A 23,374-nucleotide genomic window follows, 5' to 3' on the forward strand; every position below is an offset into this window, starting at 1 on the left:
ACCATAACAGAAGATCAATAATATCTGTAATATATCTCTCAGGATGCTCCAGTTCGGATCGCACCCCTGGTGGCAGACTTTGTACTGGCTAAGGAAGCAGTTATTCGGGTAAGTTGATCATGGTTTGCAGTCTTGATTGTCATGAGTTGGAATTCTGTTGTTTAAAAGTCATGCTTGACTGCAGTGACTGTGAATTTGGCAATGTTGATGCTGATATACCGGTCTGCAAAATCTGAACATTGCACAATCCGTCAATGTAATCAAATTAATTTAAGTATGGGAATTAAGTCACAGAATGGGTGAGTGCATTATTATATACCTTCTGAGGAAGAATATATCACCCATCCCTGACTGGCTGAATGAAAGTCTCTTCTTTGTTAGCTTTATGAGTCTCACGTAAAATTAATTTGAGGACTGCCAACCCCTTCGTAATAGCTGTGTGGCACTGACTTGATTGATTGATTGATTTGATTTATTGTCACATGTACCAAAGTACAGTGAAAAGTATTTTTTCTGCGGCCGAGGGAACATACACAGTATGTACATTGGGTGGAACATTGGATGGAATTCGATCATCCTCCCCAAAGACATGTTTGATGGCAGGTGGATTTAATAGGGCCGCGAGTAGCTGGTGGGGTCCGGGCCACCTTCCCACCTCTGTCTTGATTGAGCCCATAGCAGAAAGGCCCTTGGATGCCCCACCACGGTCAATGTTCAAACCCTGCCAGGGTTGCTTATATGTTTCTGGGGGGAGGGGTTAGGGTGGAGTCCCTCGTTCAAAGGCACTCACTGCCTGATCAAAGAAACTGGCATTTGGAAGTGTGGGGCCAGCTGAGAGTTACCCCCCCTCCTTTGTTTGCTGCTGAACCCCCTCCCCCCACCTCTCCCACAACCCTCATTCTGCGCTTACCTGTGACATGGGTCTCCTGGCGGTCCCGGGCCTCAGGTGGGTGTATCTCAGCAATACACAGCTGCGGGGGGGGGGGGGGGGGGGGGGGGGGCTGGATTTACACCTTGAGGTCCCTGACTGCTGCTCCAATTAAGTGCCTAATTGGCACTTAGTTTGATGGGCTTCTCTGAAAGGAGGCGACTAGTAGCCTTAGCTAGCTCTCGAGCCAGCAGGTATGACCCCCATCACTTCCCTTAAATACCATCCTGTAAAGGTCACAGTATGGCTCAGAACCTAGTGCAGGAGGGAATACTTTTTGAAGTTTAATACAGAGGAGATGGAGCTGACTTTGCTTCTGTTGTATTTTGCAAATTACTTTGGGTGCGATCACCATGGTACCTTGGTGAGTTCCTACCGTGCATCTGCTGTCACCCTTCATCGGTGGTGAAGTGAGAGAATGTTTGTGGAGGGGGTAACCACCAAGTGGACTTCTTTGTCCTGGGTGGTGTCAAGCTTCTTGAGTGTTGCTGAAGCTGCACTCATCCAGGCAAGTTGGGAGATTCCATTCCACTCCTGACTTGTGCCTTGCAGATGGGGAGTTAGGAGGTGAGCTACTTGCTGTAGGATTCCTGGCCTTCGCCCTGCTCTGGTAGCCACAGTATTTAGATAGCTAGTCTAGTTCAGTTTCTGATCAATGGTAACCCCCAGGATGTTGATAGTAGGGGTTTTCAGCGATAGTAATGCTATAGATGTCATGGGGTGAGGGTTTTCACACACAAGTTTGAATTTGGTTTTCTTGGTTGCAAATGTTCAGTTCCATCCAGCCCTTCATGTTGGTTGCCTAATTTAAATAATGCATGGTTGAATTTTTATATTTAGCCCCTAAGGTGCTCTAATGGTTCAAAGAACATTTATTTGCCACCACCAGTTTGGCACCAGCTAAATATTGGTGTAAATGTGGAAAACATACGCTGGTCACACTGCTAGGAGTTTGGTAGGACTATTAGAGCTTTGTGCACATACACAGGTATGAAGAATGAATGACCACCTCCTGTGTTGCCATTGAGCTGTTAAGTGAAAACAGCTAGCAGTGAGGTGCATTGAATCAAAATGGCTGCCTGACCTGGGTATAGAGGGGCATGTTTTTACTTAATTCAGGTTAGAGCCATGCAGGGCAGCATGGTAGCACAAGTCGATAGCACTGTGGCTTCACAGCGCCAGGGTCCCAGGTTCGATTCCCCGCTTGGTCACTGTCTGTGCGGAGTTTGCACGTTCTCCCCGTGTGTGCGTGGGTTTCCTCCGGGTGCTCCGGTCTCCACCCACAGTCGAAAGACGTGCAGGTTAGGTGGATTGGCCATGATAAATTTCCCTTAGTGACCAAAAAAAGTAAGGTTTGGAGGGGTTATTATGGGGATAGGGTGGAAGTAAGGGCTTAAATGTGCTGGTGCAGACTCGATGGGCTGAATGGCCTCCTTCTGCACTGTATGTTCTATGTATGTCTATGTAGGAAGCACTCAGCAGATCAGGCAGCATCTGGGCAGAGGAACGTGGAGTTCAGGTTTCAGGGCAATGATTAATTTATTGCTTGAAAACATAAGAAACATAAAATACAAAGAACAGGCAGGGAGGTAGATGAGACAGTCATTTGGCTATTTGAATTTTTCCTCATTGGCCAGCGCACAGGATAGGAAGAGCAAGGGACAGTTTATGCTAAGGACAGTACAAACACAAGTTGGACAAGCAGCTAATGTACCTCGTTTCGTTGGAATTGCAGGAAGGATGTGATCGTACAGAAAATTTCAAGGAGAAAGTCAGGAATGGGGAGTTTTAGCCGCTGAGGTTGCTATGTTTGGAACAGAAGAATGGAGATTTAACTGAGATGTAAATGATGAGAGGCCTTTGATAGAGTGGATAGGAAGGAGGTTTTCCCAATAACTAGGGAGGATAGATTTAAAGTAATTAGTGACAGAATTAGAAGAAAGCTGAATTTTGTTTTCACCCAGCTTGTGATAGAGATCTGGAGCTCAGTGCCTGAAAGGACAGTGGACACAAAAAGTCTCATTGCATTTAAAAGTTGCACTTGAGGTAACCTAGAGGGCTACAGACTGAGTACAATTAGGCTGGATGACACTCTTTCAGCAGGCAGACATGGTGGGATTTCGTCTGTGAGATTTTTTTATGGCATGGCAAAGAGTAAAGTCCTAGGAGCTCAAATCTCAAAGCGAAACTTGAAACAACTGCCAGAACATTTTAGCAATTTATGTATGAGGAAGAGGTTGACTGAAGTCAAGGTGTAACTCTTAGACCAATTGTGATGACTTCATGTTAAAGTTAAACATTTACTAAAACTAAAAAAAACTTTTTTCTGGAAAGTCTGGGGGGGTATTCTCCATTTTTAAGGGGGCCAGCAGGGCCCCCTTTACCTGTGGCAACTTTACCTTACCTTATCTGTCAATTCACATGTTCTTTATATTAACCCAGAATGTTAGAGTATGAGACATGCATTGGAAATTGTTTTATCTTTCTGACATTGCATCTTGTGGCTCTATTTTTTATTAACAAGTGTCTTGAATGTCAAACATTGTCTACTTTAAACAAAACGTTATTGATCCCTAACTGGACGTCACCAAAACTCTGGGGACTGGTCAAGGAACAGGACAATATCCAGAGTGTAGTTTCCCTGTTTGAGAGTGAGTGCATCACATAAATAACCCTAATATCTCACAGGGAAAACATCATCTTGTCAATGACGAAACAAAAAAAAATCCACTGCTATAAACTCATATTTTAAATATCGTTGTTTAAAAATCATTTTAGTTATTTTTCACTTCTAATTTTTGGTTGAGATGAATGTGTTCTCTTGAGCAATTATTGTACAGCAACTGTTGACAGGAAATAGAAGCTGACAGGATTTTACTCTTGCATTCTGGTGAGTGTGTGTGTGTGGTATCCAGGGACCTTTTATAGAATTAAAAGTTATAAATGATTTATTTGTTTACTGACTTTGCTAGCTAACCTGTCTTTTTTGGAAAAAAAAATTCTTTCTATCTTTCTTCTCCAGGTTTCGGCAAACCATGGCATCCACTTTCTTGGATTTATTGTCGCATTTGTTGTTTCCTTTGCATTGGTGTGTTCAGTTCTCATCGTCGTCCATGTTATAAGAGGCAGAAATCTTCCTCTGCAGCAGGTTAGTGAGGCGATGTGTTGTTTTACACGCTTGCTGCCTCGGGTTCGATTCCGGCACAATCCGTGTCTGTGCGTCATCTTCTGGCATTCACCCAACTAAAATCGGGTTCCTTCTCTCTGTTACAAAATGGTCGCCCTATAATAAACCGGGCCCTGGGTCATATTTTACAGTATAACTGCCAGAAGCTGGTTCAACCAATGCCATTTGTCCCAGCATCGCGACTAAAACAGTCACATGACAAAAGCAATTATTGTTTCTCGTCAATGAGGTAGAAATGCATCTTGACTGGCAATGGAAAACAATATCCTGTTCCATTAACTTAATATCTGGTAGAGTGTACAGAAGGCCGTTAATGCCATGCAGCCCTATTTGCAATACGGTCTGAGACAGATTTTTCCACCATGTCTTTCTATTGTCACCTATTGTGGGTTTTGCGCTAAATGGGAGGAGTCAGAGTGTTGAGAGACTATTGCAAAATGGGGATCTCTTGAGAGTGCCCCAGTTTCTAATTGAGACTGAGATGTCTAAATGTCAGAGGCCAATTGAGAAGGGAAAGTTCACCTGGTAAGCAATTATTTGACATTGCGGGGGAGAATTTCCACCGGCATCTCGTGCTCGTCTGTTGTATTCTCGACGGAACAGCCAAGAAAATCCTGGAAATAAAATCTTGGCTCCCCTGAGAAATTACAAGGGGTAAGTGGGAGATCTCCACCTGACAGTTCACTCCCTATATCTTTGATGGCTTGTGCTCCGATCATTTTTTACACCTGCAGGTTTGTTGGAAATGTTGCTTTAATTTGACATGGTATATTGTCTGTGCCAAAACCAGCCAGACTGGTGGCTGTATACTGGGGTAGTGTTGCACTAAGTCCAGTGACAGCTGCAGAATCCAGTGACTATCATTTATTCCTCATGTATTTATTTAATGGCATGAATCTGCCACTCTTCACCATATTCACAGACTGCCCTGCACGATTTCTGTGTGGAATATAACGTGTCTCGATTTATTCAATGTTCTATGTTAACATTGGTCGGGTGAGTGGAACAAAGGGCTAAGAAACAAGATACATCCATTATTGTCATGCTTCTGTCAGTGGAGATTAATGTCATAATGTGCCTCCACAGAATCCACGACTGCTCAATATGTAGAAGCTCAGCTATTGGAAATATTGATTTCATCACTCAAAGCGCAAACAATTCTAATTTTCTGACAAAGGTCCAAATTTAACTCTCTCTCCACTCAGCAGAATTCAGGTTTTGGGGAAGGGTATTAGCACGCAGATAGCAACTCACCTCCTCAAATCCTGATACCTTCTTGGCATGTCCTGATGTTAACATGGTCACTAAAGCAAGCCACTCACAGGTAGGCAGGAAGAACTCTTTAAATGTGTAAATTGGGTCCCAATGATTTTATCAGAAGCTGAACTTCTATTGTAAGGGGAAAGATAATGCAGCCCCAACAGACCAGATCTGTTATGAGGTAGATCTTGGTAAAGTAGAGACCCAGGCAGATAAGTTTTAGAATTTTATGTTAAGTTTGCTGGTGGGCCGAGAAGAACAAGAGTCCAAGAATATTCCTGGAAATAAAGGCCTGGGTTTTCATCCTTGAGGCAGTTATGGGGAGTTGGGAAATTCTCAGCTCGACTGCACCCGCCTTGGGAGAAAGTGCCTGTAAAGGCGGGATCTTCATTTCCGGGGGCCAGGTGGAGGCTGGAGTTGCGCCAGGCAACCCGAGAAGTGTGGAGACAGCGGCGGGACTGCTGAGTCAGGAGATAGACCATTTAAAAGGCCCACCTTGGTGCCATGGACTTTGGCCAATTTAAAAAAAAAACATAAGGCACTCACACTTGCTTCACCCTCCAAACATTCTGTGCCACATTCAGGCACTTCAGTGCCCATTGACCTACTTCACACTTACTAGAATAAATGAACACCATAGTATATAACGTTATGTGTAAACAATAGCTTTGAAATAATGTAATTAATTGATAACTTACTCCTATGCTTGAAAAAGCCTGGACCAAGCTAATAAAAGTGTCAATCATCCAGGCCCTTTGAAGTGTCAAATATCACAAACCAGAAATCCCTGAAATATATTATATACTATATTAATAAACATTATTAAAGTGAGAGCATAGAGCCAGAGCTCTCAATCAAACAATGTTTCACCTGGGAAGAAGGTGTTCCAATAATCTACTAGCTCTCTGGGTTCGCAGCTAAGCATAAATAATGAGGCAGAGATGGGCATAAAGGGCTTGAGGAGGTAGGTGGAAAGGCATAACTTGGTTTAGGAGGAAAGAAACCTCTTTAAAGGTCCCCTCATGAACAGTTGGGTTCACGACTCCTCTGAGGTGCCATGGACCAGAACTCTATAAAAACCAGGCCCAACTCCATAAAAATTACAGAAAATCAGGATATGCTTATCCCCATGATGGAGCCTGCTAGATCAGGATAGCTGCTGCTGGTTTCGGAACAGAACCAGCTGACATCCTTTAAAGGCATTTCTGAAAACCAGACGGCCTAGGAATGGGGTCGGGAATCCCAGAATCCAAGCCTGCTCACCATTTTTAATGGACTCTCGGGTCAACCTTACTTGATGAAAATCCAGGCCAAAGTCTTGGCCTCTCAGTTATGCCTGGGTGCTCCTAGCAGCCAGGTGATGCTGGCCTCCATCGTAGCATAGGCCAAAAAACTGTTGAATTACAGAATAACCTTTGCAATACTATTTATCTCAGATGAACTCTAATTAATGATAACCCAGTCATTTCCTTCTACCAATAATAAGTGCATTTTGTCGTTCATGGATTGATAAGGTGCACTGTACACCCTAACCCAGCCAAAGTCATGGCTAAGCAACTTGCTCAAATGTCTTTTGACCAAATCTGTTTATTGGAAGGTGCATGCGCAAGACAGGTGACTCTCCTTCCAGTTTTATCACAAAGTGTCTTGGATTCATTCTGTGCCTCTTCAACAATACACCATTACGATTAGGAGATCACCATTTGGGAGTTATTAGGCGGGATTGGCCTCCTTCTGCACTGTAAATTCTATGACTCCAATTCTCATTTTGCATTGAGGATAGTGGTGTTCAATGGGTGACTGAGCTGATATTGTGTTACACTCTTGCTGAACATTACAATCGCTCGCCAATGCATCAAAGCTTTAATCACCATGTTGCATTTTGGCTGAATCTGTTGTACTTGGAATTGCTGTGTTCTAACTGACATTAATCTGCTAACCGCTAAACGTGAGTGAGCGTTACTTACGATATTTAACCTGTTTTGTCTCAGTTAAACCGAAATTGGTGACTCATACCGGGGCTTGTGTTGCAGGTGGAAAGAAACCAGTCCAGTTCCAGTTATGTGTTAATAGGTGATGCAGCAGAGCAGCTCAAGGCAAGGCTCCAACTCGAGGATAAAGCGATTGACATTTTGGTGCATGAAGATCTACAGACCATGACTCAGGCCTTCAATGAGTAAGGGTTTTTTTTTAAGAATTATCGAAGAAAATCTTCGATTTTTGAACAGTGTGAATAGCGAAAGACATTTCAGACTGAATTTCAGAAGACAGTGGTTGCTGAAGCAAGCAGTGCTTTTCTCTGACAAAGCTAATGTTCCTCGGTGACTGAAGATGAGGTTTTTAATTTGATGTTGCTGGTGGTCTTCGGATAAAATCACCTGGCAGAGAATAAATGTTGCAACTGATTGGGAAAATGTAGGTGCAAGAATCAACTAATTCAATATTCTTCACCACCTCTGACCCCACAATGAAGAATTGTATTGTCATTTCATGGTAACCAAATTGGCCCCGGACTAAATCACGCTACCTGATAGTCTGGTCTATGCTCTAATGTATCAAGCAGGGCACAGCTGGGGAAAGTTTGATAAACATTGAATCACTGTGAAGTAATGTCAGTGCTTGAAGCCTATAGAACCTGATTTGTAAGGGTTTAAATATAAATAAGTAAGGGTTTTAAAATATAATTATACAAATAGAACCTTTGATCGTCCTGCTAAAAACACTTCAAACCGTAATTATAATAATAATGATCTTTATTATTGTCACAAGTAGGCTTACATTAACACAGAGGAAGAATTCAGAATGTCCAACTTGCCTGACAGCACGTCTTTCGGAACTTGGGGGAGGAAACCCACGCAGACACGGGGAGAACAAGCAGACGCCGCACAGACAGTGACCCAAGCCGGGAATCGAACCTGGGACCCTGGTGAAGCAACAGGGTTAACCCCTGTGTTACCGTGACACCCACTAGGACAATGGTTTAGGAGTAGGGTTGTGTAGTGCCTGCTTTTCAGGCCTGACTGCCCACCTATGTCCTCAAAATGGTGGGCATGACATATATACTTCTGACTGCATAAAATCATGGGAATTTATGGCAAGGTGGCCACTTGGACCCTCATGTCCTTTTCAGTCCACAATGAGCTATCCATGTTTTTGTTTTAATGTGACGGGGCAACTGCTGAGACGGTCCCCTGCCATCCAATGGCTGACAATGGTCCTCAGATCCCCTATACTCCTTCTAATTAATTACTTTAAATCTATGTTCCCTGGTTATTGAGCTTTCGATTAGAGAAATAGGTCCTTTCTAATCCACTCTTTCTCAGCTCCTCATAATTTTAATTAAATTTCCCTTCAACCCCCTCTGTTACAAAGAAAAAACACTAGCTTATCAACTCCTAGTAGCTAAAAAAAATTCCAATCCTAGCAACATCCTCATAAATCCTATCTCTCGCGTGTGACGATACCATCATGATCAACACTGTTGTACGCTCGCTGTGGCCTAATTAGTGTCTTATACAGCTGTAACAAAACGTCCCTGCTCTTATTTTCTGTATCTCAACTAATAAAGGGAGTGATCCTTTCTGCCTTCTTAGTGATCTTATCTACCTCTCCTGTTACTTTCAGCTATCTGTGGATGTGCACCCTGGCTCCTCTACACCTCTCACTACATGACCCCTTCATTAACCCCCTCCCCCCCACCTCAAAACTTTCCACCACTCTATCCTGATTTCCTCTCTGGAGAAACTCCTTAAAATCTACCTCATTGACCAAGCTTTTGGTCATCTGCTCTCACAGTCCCTTGCATTTCACATTTTGTTTTAGTGCCTCTGCAAAGTGCCTTAGGATATCTTATTATGCTAAAGGTGTGACATGAACACAAGTTGTTGTTGATTTATCCTAATGTTTATTGCAGATTCACTCATGTTTGCTTTCCCCAGATGCATTATTTAGCACTCCTCCAGAGAGGCAGACAGCGAGGGAGGGAGACAGCGAGGGAGGGAGACAGCGAGAGAGGGAGTCCATTGATACCTTCCTTGCCGTCAACCACATGACCAATTTTCATTATCTGCAAACTTCGTAACCTTTATGACTAAATCATTGATGTGTACCGCGAAAAGCAAGAAACTCATACTGAACCATACGGAACCCCACTTAACTCTCCTCATCACAAAAACATCTGGCAATTTTTACTTCCCGCCTCTGAGCTAACTTTGGATCCAACTTGATACTTTTCTGGGCAGTCTACCATGTGGTACGTCATGGCTAAAATCAGTACAGAGTACATCAAATATGCTTTGTTTGGCACAAGGTGGTTTATTATTCATCAATACAACTGAATTCCAAGATTTCAATCCTTGTGGCCTGGAGGATCAAATCCCCTCCGCTAGTTCTTTCGCAAAGGTTGACCCAGACCATAAAGTATGTTGAACTGCATTGTGGATCTTCTGTGTAACTGTAAAATGCCACACTGCCAAAATTATTTCATAAGTTTGGCATCATTCTAGTTGAGTGTACATAACTGTTGAGTATGCTTTCTTGCATTTCAGTAGCAGGGGTGATTAAAAGAAAGACATTTTATTTTTACCCTTTGTCTCTCCTCTGGGGCCAGAGCCCCGGCTTCGATTCCCAGTTTGGGTCACTGTCTGTGCGGAGTCTGCATGTTCTCTCCGTGTCTGCGTGGGCTTCCTCCCACAAGTCCTAGGTGTTCCGGTTTCCTCCCACAAGTCCCAAAAGACGTGCTTGTTAGGTGAATTGGACATTCTAAATTCTCCCACTGTGTACCCAAACAAGCGACTAGGGATTTTCACAGTAACTTCATTGCAGTGTTAAATGTAAGCCTACTTGTGACACTAATAAAGATCGTTATTATGTAGAATAGAGAACTATTTGCTCTTTGACCAATCAAAATGGTGTTCACTATTTCAGGAGCTAGCTGTCTAACTTATAGACTAAAAAATTAAAACCCAGTTGCATTTTATATATGGTAATGAAAAGAATGTAAGTGGATTTGGGTATCAACAAAAAAATACTGGAAATACTCAGCAGGTCAGACATCATCTGTGGAGTGAATAGAGTTAATGTTTCTTGTCGAGATTACATTTCCAATGCCAATGTAAGGTCATCTTGACCCTTCTCCACAGATGCTGCCTGATCTGCTTAATTTTTCCAGCATTTTTTTGTTTTTATTTCAGATTTCCAGTATCCCTGGTATTTTGCTTTCGTAGTTAGATAATTCTGGGCTCGCAACAATTCTATGATTTGCCTCAATAATGAAGTGTCAGTGACTTGGGGAGAAACTGCGTTTTGGTTGCAAATCGGTATTTTTCTCACAAAATATCAATTGTTCAATTGAGACTTGGATGCCAAATTTAAAGTGAACAACACAACATTGGTACAACATCGAGGGCCCGAGGGCCTGTTCTGTGCTGTATAGTTCTGTGTTCTATGTTCTGTAACACAGAAATGTGGGTATGAGTGAATGTGCCTCAGTGCACTCCCTTCCTGGCACTGAAAGGGTGATTGACACATAAGAGGACCACCGCACCTCATTCATTTTCGATTACAATCCAACAGCATGTGAACAAAAACTCAACATCAAAACATTTCACGCATGATTCAGTTCATTGATGATGAATGTTTAAAATAAATTGAAAGCAAACACTGATCATTCATCCAGTTTGTGATGGAATCTGCCTGCATGCATAATAATATGAAGGTACTCAGCAGAGCGAGGGTTAATATGGGACTGGAGAGTGGCACTGCCCACGGTATTATGTATGTAGTCACATGGTCAGAGAACAGACTAGAGAGACATTGTGTAGACAGCTAGCCTGCATAGTGGAAGCAACCCCATGCATGACCATACTCTAAATAGTTAAAGCTTGCCACTAAATGTGTTCATGTTTAAACACACAAGCTTCACGTTCTCATTGATGAACCACCACCAACAGCATGAAGAACAGATATTATAACTGTTTTGTTAGAAATAATGAAATCTTCGGACTTGTGGTCACTCGGGTTGGAAATTCATGTTCACTGGTTGGGCACTGTTATCCAAATAACCGTATTATGTTGTCTTCTGTGCATTTCCATGGCTGTTTATATTTTAGAATTCCAGCCTTAGTGGTTTCTCTTTTAATATGAAACATTGTCCTTTTTCTTCATTTTCGACTGCGCAAAATAGAACCCATTAACATTCAGTTATTCTGTTGCAGCTTGCATATGTTGAATGCAATACACACGGATACAGATCTGGAACATTATCGAAAAAGAATGAACATTGATGCCGCTGTGTTGTTGCTCAGGAACGTCAAACCTGATGGCTTCCTTTCACCCCTTTTCGAGGAAAGGTTAAGCTCTGTCGTCAGAGGGCAGTTTGAGGAGATGGAGAACAGGTTATGTGTACAGCACGATGGAATGTTGGCTGCATTAGCAGCTCAAAGTAACCAAGAAACCAGAGAGAAAATGGAAGATCTCTATCTGAGACAGCGGCAAGAGGAAGCTGAGCTATGCGTACAGAATATGGATGAAGCGGTATGTCAAGGCTCATCATCATGTTCTGTTTTTTAGTCAGGCGCAATACAGAGAAAGAGAAAAAGCTGGTTGACTGTGATATTAACTGGAAAATGAATACATAAGTGACATATTTTTCATAAGTGGAACATTTTCTCTCGAAACTTTTTCCATGAAAGTATTATATTTTACAAACCAAAAAACAAAAGTATATTATATGGTACATTGATAACTTAATTACCAAATCTCTGCTATATGGGATATTCCACTTTGGCCAGAATAAACACTCAAACTGTAATTTAATTCCTCCAATTGCACTTTACAGCCGTTCCAATGCTGAAATACAGTTCCATAAACTGGCAATCCTCCAGCACCCTTCTATTATTATTACATTCCTGGGATATAGGATTTTATAAGGAGATGTTGGGCAACATGAGTAAACTCTGTGAATGTGGGGAATGTATGATCCACTTGAAGGCACCACTAACAGTACTGATGCCCCAAATGTTTCTACTGTAGATGAATTGTAGGTGGATTGGCCACGCTAAAATTGCCCTTATTTTAAAAAGAAATAGAGGTATTAGGGAAGCTGACCAAACACTCGGTCAAGGAAGATGTTTGTAAAGAGTATCTCAGAGGAGAAGGGAGAGGTTTAGGGAAGGGATTCTAGAGCTGGACTATAGGCAGTTAAAGGCATGGCTGTCAAAGCTGGGACAATAGAAAACCAGGACACATGTGGTGGCTGTGCCTTTCAGGGCAATGTAACAGATTCAGGGTCACCAAGCCTGGGGGACCAATGGGGACTCGGAGTAGGGAATCACCCCTGGGGGTGGAGTCTACGTAGGAAAAGAGGCATGTCGGGAGAAAGCTGCAGCCATGAGGCTGTTGAATAATTATTAATAAATACCTTTTGTATTCATAAATGTAATCTGTGAAAGTGCATCTTTAAATCTGGCAACAAGAATAAATTATTCTGACACTGCCTCAGGCCCAACACCTGTGAGTATCCTGGCCTACTGGAAGTCAGATGCTGAGTAATGTTGAATCAGAAAACATGGAGTGTTCCAAGCTGCATGGGCAACAGAGAGATCACGGCAAGATCCCTGGTTGACCATCCATAAGAAGGGTTCGTGAAGTATAGTAACTTACTTCCGCTTAGATTGTAGATTAGGGAGTGGTCCGGGGGCTCCGTGCATTTGAGAGACAGAGGGACAGACTCAGAGCAAATCTGAATTGGCCGGCAAAGTCAAAAGTTTAGAAAAAAAACGTATTAAAAAAACCAGAGAAAATAATCCTGCAAAGCAAGAGCTGTTGCTTTATGCTTAAATAAATAGAACTTGGGTTAAAAAAAAAAAAGTTGCTCCAAAGCTTTTTGAAATAAAGAACACACAGAATGCAATACTTTAAGCAGAAGAAAATACCCAAGTGAACTTTAGAGAGGTGTCCCGAAGCACAGGAAAATCACAAAGCTGAACCTGACCAGCTCCCGATGTGCAGGATCAGAGTAGCGCCTGTGTGGGTTTAGTGGCAGCAATTGCTGCACTGATGGGCTTCAGACAAAAGAAGAGGAGTTCTCAACCTTTTTTAAAAAAGAAGGCAAGTGAACACATTTTTAAAAACAACCCCCCCACCCCCCCCCCCCCCCCCCCCCCCCCCCCCCCAGAACGCTGGGTCTCCACGTGCAGGAGAAAGTTTAAAAACCGGCACATGAAAAAAAAACCAAAGGGAAAAAAGAAGACTCCAACCAACCATAAAATGAAAAAATTATAGAGATTGATAAAAATGACCTTCCTTTGGTAAAAGTATAAGTTTTAAAATTTCAAAAAAAGAGCAGCCAGATTCGTGCCAAAACTCTAATAGGGCGGGGAAAACAAAGAAAACTGGCAGCTGGTAACAGCTGTGTGGGGAAAAAATAACAGTCTTAAAATGGTAACTCCCTAAAAGAGGTAATACATTTAAAGTAGTAATGCACTTAAAGCTGCAACCGCAAGAAGGAACAAACCACTATGGACAGGATATCAGACATGACCCCAATAGAGGACAACTATCAAAAACAAAAGGTTCATAAGCAATAAGCAACAAAGATCACAGGGAAGAGGCAACGGAAGACCATAGAGGAGGTAATGAAGACCTCAAGGAAGAAGCACCTGAAGACCTTAGAAGAGGCAATGAAGAACTCTGAAAAGGGGAAAGAAAAGACGCCAGAAAGAGGGCAAAATAAGGCCTCCAATAGGAAGAAAAAGACACTAAAAAGTGGGGAGTGAAGGACCCAGCAAGGAGGGCAATGAGCAAATTGCAACATGGAAACTAGTCAACACTTTGTTGGAGATTCCTGACCAATACTGAAGCTAAAAGCATTTGGCTGAAGTTAAAGACATATAGAAATGAGGGTTCCATTTGTGAAATGCATATGTCCATGATGGATTCCTCTTGGAAGAAATGCAGGAATTAAAGACTTCCAATGAATCTAGGAACTATTGAACATAAAGAGGAATCAGCAAAAAAATTAAAGCTCTCGAAGATATTAAAACAACAAGATGAAATGATTGGCAGCAAACTTGAAAAAAAGTTGCCAAAATTTACAGTATGAAGTTAAGAAGAAGAAGAACTTAATGAGACGATGAGGAATAAGCTGAACTCCAGGAATAATGAAACTAGAAAATAAGAACAAGTGAAGAATTGAATCGGGAGAAGAAAACCTTGAAGAAGGAATCTTGGCAATGAGAAATAAACTGAAGAGATAAAAACATTGAAATTAACAGCAGAGTGAGCAATTCAGACAGAGAAAGAAACTGAGGGCGCGATCTACCGGCCGCGTTGCGCCAGAACGGGGGCGCGGTCGGCACATGTCGGGAGATCCGGAGGAAGGAAGATGAATGGAACAATGCTGTCAGCTGGGGTGTGAGGAGGGCTGTCAATCCCAACCTAGTAAAGTTAAAATCAAAGAGAAATTAATAAATGGCTTGTAGATCAAAGTTCTGAGGGGGTTTAAACCCAACTGACTGGCTTCTCTTTCCAGGAATTGACACGTGGTGCTTCCTGTGTCTGAGCCAGCAGGTATATTACCCAAGTGAGTGTTAAAGCAGTAATATTTTTCACTGCCTCTGTCTGGACTGCTCTCTAGCATCCAGACAGTTGTCTCTATTCAGGGGGGCTTACTGACGGGAGTCTCTCTTCTGGGGCGGGGCGTTCTGACGGGAGTCTCTTCTGGGGGGGGGGGGCGTCCTGACGGGGGCCTCTGCTGAGGGGTCTCGGTGTGGCGATCTCTTTGTTTTGGGGATCTCTGGGGCGGGGTTTCTTTTATTACGGGGTCTCTGGTGAAGTAGCGGTGGTGGTGGGTTGGGCAGATCTTGCATCGTGGGGAGGAGGGAGGCCCTCCAATGGACATTGTGGTAACTCCCTCAAAGAGCTACCCCCTTGGCTCATGCCGTCAGGGCCATGTTTGTCAGGACCATCTCGCCCACGTGATTCCCAGCCCAAGGGACCGAAGAATCGCGCAGGCCTGGAGAATACGATGCGCAGCTCATTAAGTGGATGCAAATGGATCTTAATGATATCCTCCCGCTGGGGCATGAACTCAATTACGAAGCCACCGTGGAGGGGGTTGTAGAATCGGAAATGGATCAGGATCCTGTTTTCTCCCCGACTCTGGATTCTCCACCTCATTAGTAACTTGGCTACTGGCGGCGTGAGGCAGAGAACTCAGCCGATTGTCCCTCAGACCGGACTCCTGTTGTAACAAGTAGACTTGGAGGAATGAATCATTCATAAATAAGTGGACCACTTGAGGATTGGAGAGACGCTGCAGCAGTCACTGTTGCCATTAAGAAATGTTTTTGAACCCACAATCTCCTAATCAAGTTATAGATGTAACTGATGACTCAGTGGAAGTAATTAGTAATGAGCTGCCTGTGGCAGAAAGGGTACCCGTTATTGCAGTTGCTGTTAATGCCGATCCTGTGCAAATATCTCAGATAACAGAATTACGCCACTGTACAAGAAACAGAAAATTCTCTTGAAGTCCTGATTTATAATTGTCCATCTCATGTGTATTGGGCGGGATTTAACTAAATGAAAACAAAGTCCCATGACGAACGTGTTTAATCATGTGTTTCCCGGCGTGCTCAACGCCAAGAAACATGCTATGAGAAGGTGTCAGGGTTAGATAGGTGTCCTCAGTGGGGAACATTCTGCACATAGCCCCGTTTTGTGCACTGAGGAGCTCCACTGGCCGGAACTCCTCAGTGTAGCGAGAGATCGGGATGCCATTTAAAAATAGTGCCCGATCTCTGGAGCTCCTGAAGCGATCCCTGACACCCCCCTCCCAAGCCTCAACACACTATGGGAGGGTCACGAGGCCAGCTGCCAGGCGCCAGGCTGGCAGTGCCATGAGGCTGCTGAACAATTCTCATTCATAAATCGGATTTGTGTTCCCAAATCCCGTCTCTGAAAGTGCGTCAGAGACCTGAATTGGCTGATACTATTAACTCATTTTGATTTGAATTGTTGGTTCTGAGTTTGTCCACAACTGAAATTAGACCACCTGGTCTCCAGTTATTCTGATGGTTTGAATTCATATCATGTTTCATATGTGCATTGTCTACAGATAAATTACTCTATGTCCCCTTCCAGTAGAAAATGTTCATGTAAGACAACATATTGATGCACGCTGATTGACCTGCTAAACCAGGTTTAATGCATGTCAAGCCCCATGTTGGACTACTCTGTTGTAAACAAATTTCTGCAATCGAAAGGTCAACAGAAATAAACCCAGTACACTTAAACTCGGTATTCTCAGTTTTTGTACTATTTCTGTTCAATTTTGCTGCAAGGCTTGCATGGTCAGACAGTTACGAGATAATGCATGCTGAATGCTAGAAACATGTGTTTTTGTATATTGCTGTGGGGTTGATTTAGAAACAGCCTGTGATAACATGCTTGACAAAACATTCAGAATGGTTCCTTTCACATTCACTTGAACTTTTGCAGCCAAATGCCACAAGAGGTACATTGATTTTTGTTGTGTGTGCGCATTTACCTTTCCGAGCGGAAGGCAGGTTCCTCTAGAATTTACATGAAGGAACATTAAATAGATGTGATGTGAAAACAGAAAATGGCGGGCACGCACAGCAGGTCAAGGGGTGTCCGATGAAAGGTTTACTTTGTTTCTCTCCGTAGAGGGTGCAGCCTGACCTGCTGAGCATTTCCAGCATTTTCTGTTTTAATTTCAGATTTCCAGCTATTATGCTGGCTTCTGGCAAAATAAATATGCATGGATATTTTATTTATTTAATTTAGAGTACCCAATTCTTTTATTTTTTATCCAAGTATGGGCAGCACATGTGGATAGCACTGTGGCTTCACAGCGCCAGGGTCCCAGGTTCGATTCCCCGCTGGGTCACGGTCTGTGCGGAGTCTGCATGTTCTCCCCGTGTGTGCGTGGGTTTTCTCCGGGTGCTCCGGTTTCCTCCCACAGTCCAAAGACGTGCAGGTTAGGTGGATTGGCCATGATAAATTGCCCTTAGTGACCAAAAAGGTTAGGAAGGGTTATTGGGTTACAGGGGTAGGGTGGAAGTGAGGGCTTAAGTGGGTCGGTGCAGACTCGATGGGCCAAATGGCCTCCTTCTGCACTGTATGTTCTATGCTCTATGACAAGTAAGGGGCAATTTAGCGTGGCCAACTCACTTATCCTGCACATCTTTTTGGGTTGTGGGGGGTGAGACCTACACAGACACGGGAAGCGTATGGATATTAACTTGGTGTTGTAAGACTTCTTACTGGATATTTTAAAACCACACTCAGTACTGCACCTGGCCCTTTTTGCCTTGGTCCCTACAACTGAGCAGGTCTATCAGATTCTGTCTTAATCTAGAACGAATGGAAACGGCTAAAGAATAGGGACAGTGTAGAAACAGGTGGAGATCATTTTAACGGCTCGCTATGTAATACTTCTGCTTTTTTTATGCGCAGACAGGCAGTCTGTTATTTTGCAGGTGTTCACCAGTCGCTATTTCTAATAACAACAAGCTGAACTATACAACATTTGAAATGCCCCAAGGCCTTTCATCGTGAGTTATCAGTTGAATTTGATATTGAGAGTGGGGCGGGAGGATATTCAGGAAGGTTATTGAAACTTTGATAGGTTGAGTTTAAGGAGTTGTGAAGAGGTATAGGGAGGGATATTCAGAGCTGAGGATCCAGGCAGCCGAAGGCAGGGCCGCCAATGGTGGAATGATTCAATTCTGGAATGCTCAAAAGGAGCAGATTAAAGAAGCACAAATATCTTGGGGGATTGTACACTGAAGGGGATTATGGAGGTAGAGAGGGACAAAGTTGTGGAGGGGATTGCCAGCCATGGCGCAGCTGGTAGCACTCTCGCTTCTGAGTCAGAGGTTTCTGGTTCAAGTCCTACATCGATTGCAAAAATCAAGGCTGATATTCCAACGTTGTATCTTTGGGAGTCTGCAGCACTGCTGGAGATGCTGACTTTTGGATAAGACATAAAGTGTGGGGCTCCATCTGCCCGTTGGGGTAGATGTGAAAGATCCCACGGCACTATTTTGACGAAGAGCCGGGGCGTTATCCCCGGTGTCCTCGCCGACATATATTCCTCAACCAGTATCACAAGATAACCAGATAATCTGATCATTATTATATTCTTGCATGTGGGAGCTTTCTGTACAAAGTTTAGCTGCCGTGTTTCCTGCATAAAAATAGTGACTACTCTTCAAAACGAGTTTGAGATGTCCAGTGGTTTTAAAGAGAGCTATCAAAATGCAAACTTTTCTTTACCATTTATATTAGAAAATGAAGCTGGAAGTTTTAGAATTGAGGCGTTGCTTGATCAGGGGGCGGTGTAGGTCAATCGACATAGGTAAACAGGACGGTGATGGGTAAACAGGACGGCGTCCGGTAAACAGGACGGTGTCCGGTAAACAGGACGGCGTCCGGTAAACAGGACGGCGTCTGGTAAACAGGACGGCGTCTGGTAAACAGGACGGCGTCTGGTAAACAGGACGGCGTCTGGTAAACAGGACGGCGTCTGGTAAACAGGACGGCGTCTGGTAAACAGGACGGCGTCTGGTAAACAGGACGGCGATGGGTAAACAGGACGGCGTCTGGTAAACAGGACGGCGACTGGTAAACAGGACGGCGTCTGGTAAACAGGACGGCGTCTGGTAAACAGGACGGCGTCCGGTAAACAGGACGGTGTCTGGTAAACAGGACGGCGTCTGGTAAACAGGACGGCGTCTGGTAAACAGGACGGCGTCTGGTAAACAGGACGGCGTCCGGTAAACAGGACGGCGTCCGGTAAACAGGACGGCGTCCGGTAAACAGGACGGCGTCCGGTAAACAGGACGGTGAATGGTCAACAGGGAGGTGACTGGTCAACAGGAAGGTGACTGGTCAACAGGACAGTGAATGGTCAACAGGGAGGTGACTGGTCAACAGGACAGTGAATGGTCAACAGGGAGGTGACTGGTCAACAGGGAGGTGACTGGTCAACAGGGAGGTGACTGGTCAACAGGAAGGTGACTGGTCAACAGGACAGTGAATGGTCAACAGGGAGGTGACTGGTCAACAGGACGGTGAATGATCAACAGGGAGGTGACTGGTCAACAGGACGGTGAATGGTCAACAGGGAGGTGACTGGTCAACAGGGAGGTGACTGGTCAACAGGGAGGTGACTGGTCAACAGGGAGGTGACTGGTCAACAGGACGGTGAATGGTCAACAGGGAGGCGTCTGGTAAACAGGGAGATGACTGGTCAACAGGGAGGTGACTGGTCAACAGGACCGTGATGGGTAAATAAGGAGGTGACTGGTCAATGGGGCAGTGACTGGTCAACTGGATGGTGACTGCTAAACAGGACGGCGTCTGGTAAACAGGACGGCGTCTGGTAAACAGGACGGCGTCTGGTAAACAGGACGGCATCTGTAAACAGGACAGCGATGGGTAAACAGGACGATGACTGGTAAACAGGACGGCGTCTGGTAAACAGGACGGCGTCTGGTAAACAGGACGGCGTCTGGTAAACAGGACGGCGTCTGGTAAACAGGACGGCATCTGTAAACAGGACAGCGATGGGTAAACAGGACGATGACTGGTAAACAGGACGGCGTCTGTAAACAGGACGCCGATGGGTAAACAGGACTATTACTGGTAAACAGGACTTGGTGTGAATAAAGGCACATGCGGCAAGGTTTTGGACGATGACGAGTCTGCAGAGGGCAAAATGTGGACGGCCAACCAGGAATGGAATAGTCCAGTCCAGAAATAATAAAGGCATGGGTGGGGATTTCAACAACTGAACAGAGGTTGGGGAGGAGGCAAGTGATGTTACATAGGTCGAACGAGGCAGTCTCAGTGATAGCACGAATATGTGGTTAGAATCTCATCTCAGGGCCAGATATGATAGCATGGTTAACCAAATCCCTGGTTTAGTCTCAGATCTCAGGAACTGTCAATGACAAGGGAACAGCGTTTATTTTGGAGGCCAAAGACAACGGGCGGGTTTGTCCATCCCGCCACACTAGGGCCAGGATTCCCTGAGCCACCGCGCCCGACGGGGAATAGGGTGTCGGACATGCAACACCTTTGCGCGATTCTCCGCATGCGGTCGACGCAGCGCCAGTTGGGGGCCATTGAAAGAGGTCCCCGCGACGGTTCTCCGAGGTCGAACGGCCGAGTTCCAACCGGCGTGGTTCTCATATGGTTCCACCCGTTGGGAGCTCGGCTTCGCGGCTGCGGTGGCCGTTCTGGTGGGGGGTGGGGGGGCTCCACGACAGCCAGGCCCGCGATCGGGTCCACCTATTGGCGTGTGCACGCGATCTGGGGTGGGGCCTACGTCTTCACCGCCGGCCTGCTGTGTGGGCCCGCCATGTCGAGCGGGGCCAGCGCTGCAGGTGGCCGCCACGTGCATCCGCGGCTGGAAGTGCAGGGCCCTGTATCGGCAGCAGGAGCTGCACGGCGCACACCAGGGCTCTGCAAGCCCCCTTAAAGTCAGAGAATCAGCCCGGACTTTTTAGAAAAAAGTCCGGAGTGATTCGCGCCCGTTTTCTGGCAGGCGTGGGGACATAGCCCCATTTTTGGAGATTCCCGACCCAGATTTCTGGTTCAACACGCCATCAGGTTCTCCGTTTCGCCGGCTGATCAGTGGGGTTTCCCATTGTGGGGCAGCCGCACGCCATCGGGAAACCCCCCGGGCTGCCGGCAAAACAGAAATCTTGACAGCGGAGAATTCAGCCCAATGACTTTGGTATTTCCAATATTGGTGAAAATTTCTGCTCATCCAGTACTGGATATGAGGGGGCCCAGGATAGATTCTTGGGGGATACCAGAGGCAACAAAAGCAGGAGCTGGCAGCGAATCCATCAGAAGTGATTCTCTAACTGCCATAGATAAATAAGAATCAAACTGAGCGATTGCAATTCTACTTACTTGAATGACAGCGAGAGGTATTTGAGGAGAGGGTTTACCATCAGCAATGTTGGAAACTGCATGCACAGAGGTTGAGAAGGGCAAGGAAGCATAATTTAACTTTGCAACCCCATAAAATGTTATTTGTAACTTGGATAAAGAGTCACTTCAGTGACATTTGGTGTATGTGGAATGATCTTGAAGGACAGTTTTACAAAAATGAGTTTATGTTGAATACTCACACAATACATTGAAATGCGTTCACATTTTCAAACGCAGTTAACATATGAACAAGCAATCGAGAATATCATTAACTTATGGATGCGTTCTAAAAACTGCGCTGATAATACGAATATCCGCACAGTGATATGGAACTAGACAAGTCCATTTGAAGAGTACCTGCTTGCCAATGTAGAAATTCCACATCCCTACTAGCAACTGGGAATTTCTGGTTCCTCCTTCCGTGGCAGGACTGGAAATTCCCACCAAAAGACAATGGACATTTTGCTGGATCGCCAAATTATCTTTCCCCGTGAGACTGGAAAATTCCAGACTTGGGGCACGATCCAATGGCCACGCTGCGCCTGAAAAGCAGCTCACCGCAGCAGAGTGTGGCCAATAAAAGCCGGGACACCCCAGTCCTGGGATCTACCGGCTTGCAACGTCTCGTGAGATCCTGTGCGATCTTTCGCGATGTTGCGCTGTAAACCCTGCCATTTGTGGGCGGAATCATTGTTTGGCAAATCTGCATATTAGAGCGAGACAGCTAATCTCACTGTAATGTGCAGATTCCTGGGGTAGCGGCTTTGGGATTGATCCCTTTCATCTTGGAGACTTCGGACAAGCGCCGTTCAGCACTGGTCCTCTGTCATGTGAATATCCCTTCAAGGAAAGTGTCCTTTGCCAAATGGCTGCAGTGATGTCATTGTGTGGTGGAGCTAAAAGCTCTTTTTGGCTCTGTGTTTAGTTTCGCTTTCAGTTGGAGAGCTGTATTCAAACCAAGCAGGTGCGTATTGAGCTCTCTGCAATCTAAAGAATATCTCCAGATCACTTGATGATTTCAAAGTAATACCTGTTTCTGTAAGGAATACAAACCTACTGTCTTTGTTAAAAAGGGTCTTTGACTTTTGGATATTGTTTGCAAAGTTATTAAGGGTTACCTATAGAGTACTGTATCTTTTTGGGGGGTGATCAGTGTTGGTAGATGGTAAGATGTTTACTGCGGGTTTATAAAATGTTAACTGGATTCATAGAAAAAACATTGTTTTTGTTTATAAATACTATTTAGTTCTCTGTTGCATCGCACCTGTAAAGTGGGCCCTTGTGCTCCCCATAACCAAAATCTATTAAAAGTTGTGGGTCGGATGAACTCCATGATATACTTTGGTGTTCTCTAAACCCTGGCCCATAACACCCCACAAACGAGGACCAGATGGAACGGCACTCGTGGGCGTCTCTCAGGGGATCGGAGGCCTCCAGCTGCATGTCCTTTGACCTGGGTGGTTCCCTGGCATTGCTGGTGCCACCTTGGAACCCTAGCACTGGCATTCTGGCAATGCCACCTGGGTGCCAGCCTCGCATTGCCAAGGTGCCCAGGTGGCACTGCTGGCTGGAATGGGCACTGCCGATGTGCCGCACAGGTGCTGTCAAAGTGGTATTTTTTAAGCATGTGCTTAAAATATGGGTGTTGGGGTGCTCAACGTGGGTGTTGGGGTGTTGCGATAGTGCGTGTGGAGGGGGGGGCAACGGTTGGGAGGGGTCGCTTTAGGTGCCACTGGGGAGCTACACTGAAAAAGGAGCTAATATGAGACCTCGGCCACACGTTCCCTGCTGAGGCCCCTTAAACAAAGTGAGTTGTGTTGTATAGCCATGTGTTTGTCAGTGCTGCGAGCGCTGGGAAACACCTGGCTAAACGCCTCGCTATGGGAGTTTGTTCCCAATTAGTTGAATCAAGTCCATAGTCTTTAACCTCTCCCTCCTGAACTATATTGTAAAATTGAAAAGTTGCTATCAATACGGTAATATGGCTTTCACTACATTTACTTTGGTGAGGATTGTATTGCTCT

The 23,374-nt window shown here is 44.8% G+C and overlaps 1 protein-coding gene across 8 annotated transcripts in view; it reads left to right on the forward strand.

Annotated features, from left to right (window-relative positions):
- LOC119963437 (limbin-like) overlaps positions 1 to 23,374 on the forward strand; it is a 188,064-nt gene that overhangs the window by 28,417 nt on the left and 136,273 nt on the right. For 7 of the 8 annotated variants that reach the window (XM_038792569.1, XM_038792565.1, XM_038792570.1 and 4 more), the window contains exons 7-10: positions 43 to 108; positions 3,951 to 4,076; positions 7,409 to 7,551; positions 11,591 to 11,909. In XM_038792569.1, the coding sequence (XP_038648497.1) occupies positions 43 to 108; positions 3,951 to 4,076; positions 7,409 to 7,551; positions 11,591 to 11,909 (654 nt within the window). The remainder of the gene's footprint in view (positions 1 to 42; positions 109 to 3,950; positions 4,077 to 7,408; positions 7,552 to 11,590; positions 11,910 to 23,374) is intronic. The other variant, XM_038792568.1, reaches the window with a different exon arrangement.

This window comes from Scyliorhinus canicula, chromosome 3 (assembly GCF_902713615.1).
Source record: "Scyliorhinus canicula chromosome 3, sScyCan1.1, whole genome shotgun sequence".
Classification (NCBI taxonomy): domain Eukaryota; kingdom Metazoa; phylum Chordata; class Chondrichthyes; order Carcharhiniformes; family Scyliorhinidae; genus Scyliorhinus; species Scyliorhinus canicula.